Genomic DNA, 9,352 nt, shown 5'->3' with positions numbered 1-9,352 from the left:
TGAATTTTAATGGAATAATTAATTTAAATACGTATTTGAAGCAATATTTCGTATTTTTTTAAAAAAAGTTTTAAATACTAAAATGTATTTATTTATATTTAACTGTTTGCTGATGCCTCTTGGTTTGATTTGGTAATAACCAGTTCTAGGTATAAGGCCTATTTATTTGATCCTGCTTAGTGTCAGCAGAGTTGAAGTTTACGCTACTAAGGGTAACCATACTCAAAATTACGTTTTTATTAAATATGAATAACATTTCAGCCCATTCAAAGAGTCCTTTGTGTAATAATGGGGAAGTCGCAATTGACACTGGATTTTCTTTATTTCCTGAGAGGACTGATTTTTCCCCTTTCCTCGTTACTTTGCAAGTGATGAAAGCTTTAGAGGTTTTTATAGATGTGTTCCTGTTAATAATTAATAAACTTGGTTTTTAGGTTATCATATTAGAGGAATTATGGAACTATATACAAGAATGACAATGCCGGTAATGTGCAATAAATTTTAACCAATGGTTTGAGAAGAAGTCTTTATTGCGGATACATTGTACTGAAGCATCACATAAACTTCCTCCTCATTATCAGCATGAACATTATTGATTTGGAGGCAGGATTTGAGTGGATGGATGTTGGAGCAATTGTGACCACTCTAGAAAATTTCTGAGTAATTTTAATGCTGACGTTCAACAATTTACCCTTTTAAAATTATTTACAAACTATGCAACCATGTAACGTTTGACCTACTTTATCATGTCATAAAAATACATATAGGTTTTGTGGCTTTAGTTTAAAATGTTTCAATGTGGCTTTATCACACCATTATGCATTGTCATTGTTGTATAGTCATTATATTGAGGTAGATCTTGGAATCCCCTTCCATTCCATTCATCCATTCTGTAGTTTGGTTTGTGGTCGATAAAGGTACACACTTTCTCTTGTTGTCAGTGCTTTTGCATGTCACTAAAATGTGTAACTCACACTAAGACAGAGGCTGTGGTGTAATATCTGCACAAGTGCCACTACTGCCTAAATATCTACATGTTACGATTATGTTCAAATTGACACGCTCTACGTTTGCATTTGGCAGCAGCGAACCTAATCATTTTCACCATTAACTTCACCTGAAGGAATGTAAGGGCCATACTGTTGCCATTCATATATGTTAAAAATATGTAATTATATATTTATAAATTATATATTTATAAATTACTATATACTCCCATATTGATGCAATTCATGTTAAAAATATGTAATTATACAGTAACTTATGAATATATCGTAATTTATAAATATACAATTACATATTTTTAACATGAATTGCATCAATATGGAAGCATATAGTAATTAGTAGATATATCTTAATTAATATATGCCATTCATATGTTAAAAATATGTAAGTATATATTTATAAATTACCATATGCTCCCATATTGATGCCTTTCATATATGTAAAAAAGGTAATTATATATTTATAACTTACTATATATTTATAAATGACCATATGCTCCCATATTGAAGCCTTTTATATATAAAAAATATTTCTAACTATATATTATATTCATAAATGACAAACTACAATTTTATATATATATATACACACACACACACACACACACACACACAAACAAACCTGAAGGAGCATGTAAAGCTCATATTGATGCCTTACAAAATTGTTTGAATATTTATAAATTACAATAAAATAATATATATACAGTATATGTAACCACAAACACACACACACATAATATATATATATATATATACAGTATCTCACAGAAGTGAGTGCACCCCTCACATTTTTGTAAATATTTTATTATATTTTTTCATGTGACAACACTGAAGAAATGACACTTTGCTACAATGTAAAGTAGTGAGTGTACAGCTTGTATAACAGTGTAAATTTGCTGTCCCCTCAGAATAACTCAACACACAGCCATTAATGTCTAAACCGCTGGCCACAAAAGTGAGTACACCCCTAAGTGAAAATGTCCAAATTGGGCCCAAAGTGTCCATATTTTGTGTGGCCGCCATTATTTTCCAGCACTGCCTTAACCCTCTTGGACATGGAGTTTACCAGAGCTTCACAGGTTGCCACTGGAGTCCTCTTCCACTCCTCCATGATGACATCACGGAGCTGGTGGATGTTAGAGACCTTGCGCTGGAGGTGTGTTTGGGGTCGTTATCATGTTGGAATACTGCCCTGCGGCCCAGTCTCTGAAGGGAGGGGATCACAGTACATGTTGGCATTTGAGTATGTCACAGTACATGTTGGCATTCATGGTTCCCTCAATGAACTGTAGCACCCCAGTGCCGGCAGCACTCATGCAGCCCCAGACCATGACACTCCCACCACCATGATTGATTGTAGGCAAGACACACTTGTCTTTGTACTCCTCACCTGGTTGCCACCACACACGCTTGACACCATCTGAACCAAATAAGTTTATCTTGGTCTCATCAGACCACAGGACATGGTTCCAGTAATCCATGTCCTTAGTCTGCTTGTCTTCAGCCAACTGTTTGCGGGCTTTCTTGTGCATCATCTTTAGAAGAGGCTTCCTTCTGGGATGACAGCCATGCAGACCAATTTGATGCAGTGTGCGGCGTATGGTCTGAGCACTGACAGGCTGACCCCCCACCCCTTCAACCTCTGCAGCAATGCTGGCAGCACTCATACGTCTATTTCCCAAACACGACCTCTGGATATGACGCTGAGCACGTGCACTCAACTTCTTTGGTCGACCATGGCGAGGCCTGTTCTGAGTGGAACCTGTCCTGTTAAACCGCTGTATGGTCCTGGCCACCGTGCTGCAGCTCAGTTTCAGGGTCTTGGCAATCTTCTTATAGCCTACGCCATCTTTATGTAAAGCAACAATTCTCTTTTTTTCAGATCCTCAGAGAGTTCTTTGCCAGGAGGTGCCATGTTGAACTTCCAGTGACCAGTATGAGAGAGTGAGAGCAATAACACCAAATTTAACACACCTGCTCCCCATTCACACCTGAGACCTTGTAATACTAACAAGTCACATGACGCCGGGGAGAGAAAATGGCTAATTGGGCCATAAACTTTTGTGGCCAGCGGTTTAGACATTAATGGCTGTGTGTTGAGTTATTTTGAGAAGACAGCAAATTTACACTGTTATACAAGCTGTACACTCACTACTTTACATTGTAGCAAAGTGTCATTTCTTCAGTGTTGTCACATGAAAAGATATAATAAAATATTTACAGAAATGTGAGGGGTGTACTCACTTCTGTGAGATACTGTGTATATATATATATATATATATATATATATATATATTATTGTGTGTGTGTGTGTGTGTGTGTGTGTGTTTGTACATATATGGGGATTTGACAATGATAGAAAGTAAAACAAACCAAAAAAAAAAAAAAAACATAACAGCAGTAAAAACATGAATCACAAAAAAATTTGCACAATTTTGCTAAGTGAAGATTATTTAATTGCTAGAGATGACCTGTAAGGTGTTCTCATGCTCAAGCCCCTAACATATAACAAAGAACTCATGGAAATCCCGAAAAATGGCTTCACCACTTTGGTTTCCACATCCCTTTGTTCAGCGTTTCTCACTTTTGTTTGCTGGAAATTCACACTTCTGTATTACGTACATATATAAATGCTGCTCAGGTCTAAAACTACTTCAGTGAAAGGGAAAAGAGTCACCTCAACTCATTCAGTTCAAGGTAAGATTCAAATAAGGTATCCTTCACATCTGGACTGCTTATATGCACAGCAGTGTGAGCTATTATTTAGATATTATAAGAACATTGTTTTGGAGAATGTTTATTAAACACTGTTTATGATTTCGCCGTGACTAACTTAAAATAATATTAATATATAATTAATATTTACTTCTATATTAACATAAACTTTTTCAAAATGTACACAATAATACTATAATATTAACAATTCATTTTCCTTTATTTTTTAGATGAACAAGATTGTCTTTTTTATTCTGCAAGCTGTCCTTCAGTTGGCAGGCAGCACTTCACTGAGGTTCCTCAAGCCAAATGGTGACTATTGTTTAAATCTCATTCATTGTTTTTTTTTTTTTTTTTTTTAGCTGAAGTCTTTAAACAATGTATATATAATCTTATGTTTCTGAAACATTATGTTGGTTACACTTTATTTTAATGGTCCCCTTTAGACATCCTGTTAAGTAACATTTGCTACGTCAAAGTTAATTATAGTCAGTAGAATGTCTGTTGGTGAGCTTCAAATAAACAGCCCTGGTGAAAAATGGTAACTTTATTTTGATGGTCTCCTTTAGACCCCTAAGGTGTTACCATTATGTTTACCAGGGCTGTTTATTTGATAAAAACAAACAAACAAACAAACAAACAAACAAAAAAACGTAAAAACTGTAATAAATTGTGAAATATTATTACAATTAAATTTGTTATTATTTGTTTTTGTAATATTTGTTTTCTATTTGAATATATTTTAAAATGTAATTTATTCCTATGATGAAAAAGCTGAATTTTCAGCATCATTACTCCACATTGTAAAAAGAATTGTTGGTTTAACTTAAAAAAGTATGTTACCTGGTTGTCTTAAAATTTTGAGTCCATTAAAATTAAAAATTTGAGTTAATACAATGAAGGCGATTGATTTAATCAACAGAAACTTAAAATATTATGTTATCTGAACAACATTAATTATCTATGTTGATTTGACAAAAGAAAAAAAAAGTTTTTTTACAGTGCAGTCTTCAGTGTCACATGATCCTTCAGAAATCATTCTAATATGCTGATTTGGTGCACAAAAAACATTTCTCGTTGTTTCTTGAAAACAGTTGTTTCTCTTAATATTTCAGTGGAAACTGTGATACATTCTTTGATGAACAAAAATACATTTTTTAAAAAAAAATATATAAATCTTTTGTAATATTATAAACATTATAAATAATAAATGTAACAAAAACTAACATAAATTTTGATCAATTTAATGTGACCTTGCTGAATTATTTCATTTTTGGAAGTAGATATTATTCCTTTAATTATTCTATTATTAGGTGTCAGATCTGTCAGATCTGTCATGAAATCCAGTGGCAAGTCTGATGAATGAGCTTTTCTGTTGTAGTTGAGGTTCTGGAGGTGTCAGATCTGTCCAGCTCAGAGGTGTCACTGCATTGTGGAGAGCAATATGAAGGAGAGCAGATTCACTGGGAGAGGAATGGGGAAAGCATCTCCGAAACAGGAAACCGCATCACTGTTACGATAGATGGGCTGCGTGGCGGAAACTTCACATGTCACAGAGCAAACGGAGATCTCCTGAGTTACACACTATTACTGGTCCATCCAGTCAAGTTTTCTAAAGGAGGAGTTCTCATAAAATCCAGTGATGGAGGTAAATATAAAGAATATTTCTGTGTTCATAGTGTAATCGCAAAAGTACTAGGAGGAAACGGCTATATGGCTGTATATCAGCACAGCTGTGATTTGACCGTAGACAATCACAGTGCACGGCTATGAGTGTGATATTGCGTTTATACAACAGTTCGACGGCACGAGTGTGTAAATAAATAAGAACAGCAATGGAGTGTCTTTAAAAACCCTCATTTGTGCAGAACTACTTCTGCCACAGATTCACATCTCAAGTTGACAGTTTAACAGTTGAGCCTTTTAATTCTAAAACATCATTTTAGAATTAGTAACGAAGGAACGTTGTGTCACTTCATTGAAGCTTATTGTATTTTGTAGAGTAGAGTATGGTATTATGAGAGAGAGATCAACTAAAGGAGTGCATTACCTGCATCTGATATAGCATTCATTCTTCAGGTCGATGTCCGTAATATTATATCCATTATAAAAAATCTGTTTGAATGTCCGATGAGGAAATGGATATCTTTATCTTTGTCCTTTTAAATGTTAAGGGGATTTCCCATAACACTGAAACAAACCTCCTTGTACTGACTCACTTTGCCGCAATCTAATGGTGTAATAATGTAACTTTCACTGATACTTTTGACGGACCCTTTCTCAATACCAAATATGGCATATTAATTATATAAAATAGTATTTATTGAACAACAATATTTAAATTAACAACAATAGCCATTATAAAAGACATAAACACAAGTAAACAATAAACACAATCAAATAAATAAAAAAGACAAGCAAACAATTTAGTCAAACATACAAAAGTAGCACTCTAGTACAGGATTTAACTTAAATATAGCCTAAATATAAAGCTTTGCTCTGGAACAAGTAATAAATTAATAAGACCAAAGACTGCCCTTTTGATAAACCCCAAATGAATTATATCTCGTTTAACCACTATTTACATAAGAGCCCGTGGCAAATACCCGTAGGACTGGCTGAGATTAAGCTGTTCTCTGCGGGTACATGAGCGCTGAACGGCCGCTGGCGGCCTGGAGCTCGCATCTGTGAACAAATTGTAAAATAAGGCATTATTGAGTTATTTTGCTTCCATAACTTGTCTTCTTTCAGACTAGTGCAAAGAAAATATCCAAAGTACAAATTTACATGTTTATTGCACTTTATCTGTTTACATCTGTAGATTTCAAGTACAATACAAAGGCCGTTTTCTCAAAATGAGTTTTTTCTCCTGCACTGAGTACAAAATCTCCACTTTAGTAGCTTTTAAAAACACCATACTTTCCAGATTTATTCCTATGTATCTATATTCTGAAGCTTTTTACGAAGGGGTTTGTTCATATAATATCCGCCTGGTTTATATAACATTTTTTTTCTGCCTGTTAACATTTTATGATTCATGGAGGGATAAAAATAGATATATAAAAATTAACTTTACATATGATTTGTGTAACATAAACATGAATGTGAAACATATCAGTTTTTCTCACTGTACTGGACTTAAATGAAACTGCTCAACTTTTTTTGTCTGTCTAGAATTTGTTTCTTGCACTGCGAGAAACTATAATGGACAGTTTCATTGCTCTTGGAAGTGGCATCAGGAACGGACCAAAAGAGCCGTGGTATATTTCACAGCATTACGGTAACGATTCAGGATTATTCTTATTCTGGATTAATCATTTATCAAGAATAAATAATCAAATTGTCAATATGTTAATCAATAATCAATGTTGAAAGGGCAAATCAAAGCTAAACTGAGCATGTGTTTCTGCAGGAACTCTAGTCTCATCAACTGCACTCTGGACTCGGATATCTCTGGACTGACTTGTATCGACAAGGAATACTGTCCGTACTCCGAAGAGCCTAGGAGCATCAATCTCACTCTGTTCGTCAGAAACCTGTATAGGCTGGAGGAACACCAGAGGACTTTCTTCATCCGAGACATTGGTAAGAGCTTTTGTGCCCCCGGGTGGTCACTACATGTAATGGACTTCAGATTTGGGATCCATGCTGTTTACATTTACTGTGGACCCATAATTTATATGAACACAAATATATGATAACTTAACTTGAATACTTTTTTGTATTAATTTTGAAGAGTATATCTATTGTTTTAGTATTTGAAACCAAAAATTGTAGTTCAACTGACCAATTTTGTGGGCAGTATGTGTAAATAAATACTCTTGTGAAAAAAAAGTACAGTTCAGCATACTCTTAATTAAAAAGAGTATTAATTACGGAAATAATAAACTTAAGTGTGAACTGAGTGTAATATTTCAACAGTTTATTGCATGTTATTTACAATTAAATGGAAATGTATTTTAGTTATAAGGGATTTTGACCCACTTAAGTAGGATTTTTACAAATATACCTTTAAGATTTGAAGTACATTACACATTCAATACAATTAAGCGCACTTCTTTTTCCACAAGAGTATGAACTAGTTATTTATAAGTATCAGTTTGTTAGTAACAGTTAAGTAATACTAGGCCAGTGGTTATCAACCTTTTTGACTCCAAGGCCCCCAATTTTTCGCAACAATATATGGGCACAGAAAAATAATTACATTTCAGAATTCCAAACGTTTTCCAGGATTCTTACTCTTTTTAACCCAATAGTTTATATATCCCTTCCAGTTGTTAGTGATTTACTGAATATAAGGTTTTTTACAAATATTTTTACTAATACATTTGTACCCGGTAAAATATTTTCTAGTTTGGAATAAATGGTAAAATGTGTATTCATTATAAAAAAATTATGATTTTATTCTTATTTTAAATCATTTTAAGTCATCTTGAGGCCCCTAGTTTGTCCCGGTCCCCTGGTTGAAAACCACTGTTTCTAGACTGGTGATTTCCAATAAACTATTATTTCTGCCCTAACTCTTTTCTCATCAACTCAAACTCTCAGCCAAACCAGATAAAGTTAGCATCACCATGATCGAAGATGATGTATTTGAGTGGCGCCCCCCTCAGACGTGGAGTTTCCCCTGCAGTTTCTTTCCTCTCTCCTATGAGGTGAAAGTCGTTCCCAACAATCATGACTGTGACTTCACAGGAAATCGAGTTGAAGTAAGCCACTTTCCTTGATTTTTTTAATTTTCAAGATCAGTTTATTAGGATCTGAATATTAACGGTGTTAATTTCTGGTAATATAGAAAATGGAAACCAACGAGACACATTACAAGGTGAACATCAAAAAATCATATACTTTCTGCGTCCGAGCTCAGGACCCACTAACTAATAAAGTTTGGAGTGACTGGAGTCACCATCATAAGTAAGTACAGTATTAAGTTGAACTACAGTATTATTGTATATTTTATGAAAATATTCAGCTACACATTTTGCATCTATTGTGTAACAGGAAAAAACACCGGCACACCTCGGAACAATAAAAGGTGTGTTGATTTGTGTTTTAATGACAATATCGATCATTTTTAGTTGATGTTATATTATCCTGGTGCTGTTATTGTGACATTTTTCTATTCTTTGTTTTATGAATGCAGGTCTCAAGGGAACACACCACTCTGCTTGACAATCTGCCTCCTATTCCTGATAAAATATTGCAGCTATTCATATTTATATACATTTTATGTTTTTAATATGTGCCACGGTAAAATGTGTTTGTACAATAATTTTCCAGATAATTAAAAGTACACTATGGCTTCAGATTTCATGTTTTTTCTGTATTTTATTTCATTTTATAGTGTTATGTCATGGGGTTTGTGTTAGTCAGGGAGAGTGTCATTCCTGCCTGTGTGATTTATCTTATTTACATATAATGTGTTTCCATTATAATATAATATAATATAATATAATATAATATCATAATATATAAGCAATCACACAAGTTGCCATGCGATATCTCTATATCAGCACTAGCAACGAAGGAACGTTATGTTTTCATTGAAGCTTATTGTATTAGAGAGAGAGAGAGAGAGAGAGAGAGAGAGAGAGAGAGAGACTAAGCGATCGCATTACCGGCATTTAGCTGAT

At 34.1% G+C, this 9,352-nt stretch overlaps 1 protein-coding gene across 1 annotated transcript; it reads left to right on the top strand.

Moving 5' to 3' along the window:
- The first annotated feature begins 3,616 nt into the window (after positions 1 to 3,616).
- On the top strand, positions 3,617 to 9,027 carry il12bb (interleukin 12B, b). The gene is made up of 9 exons (XM_051878811.1): positions 3,617 to 3,701; positions 3,950 to 4,031; positions 5,101 to 5,367; positions 6,894 to 6,999; positions 7,132 to 7,304; positions 8,268 to 8,428; positions 8,515 to 8,633; positions 8,721 to 8,754; positions 8,863 to 9,027. The coding sequence occupies exons 2-8, from the start codon at positions 3,950 to 3,952 to the stop codon at positions 8,749 to 8,751; spliced, it is 939 nt and encodes a 312-aa protein (XP_051734771.1). The 5' UTR covers positions 3,617 to 3,701; the 3' UTR covers positions 8,752 to 8,754; positions 8,863 to 9,027.
- Positions 9,028 to 9,352: the final 325 nt, after the last annotated feature.

This window comes from Ctenopharyngodon idella, chromosome 21, assembly GCF_019924925.1.
Source record: "Ctenopharyngodon idella isolate HZGC_01 chromosome 21, HZGC01, whole genome shotgun sequence".
NCBI lineage: Eukaryota > Metazoa > Chordata > Actinopteri > Cypriniformes > Xenocyprididae > Ctenopharyngodon > Ctenopharyngodon idella.
Note: the sequence above shows the minus strand (reverse complement) of the source record. Positions and strands in the feature narration are given on the sequence as shown.

Coding starts and splice junctions, on each gene's coding strand:
- il12bb (XM_051878811.1), top strand. CDS start 3,950: ATGAACAAGATTGTCTTTTTTATTCTGCAAGCTGTCCTTCAGTTGGCA. Junction 4,032..5,100: donor GAGGTTCCTCAAGCCAAATG/GTGACTATTGTT, acceptor TTTCTGTTGTAG/TTGAGGTTCTGGAGGTGTCA. Junction 5,368..6,893: donor CATAAAATCCAGTGATGGAG/GTAAATATAAAG, acceptor TTGTCTGTCTAG/AATTTGTTTCTTGCACTGCG.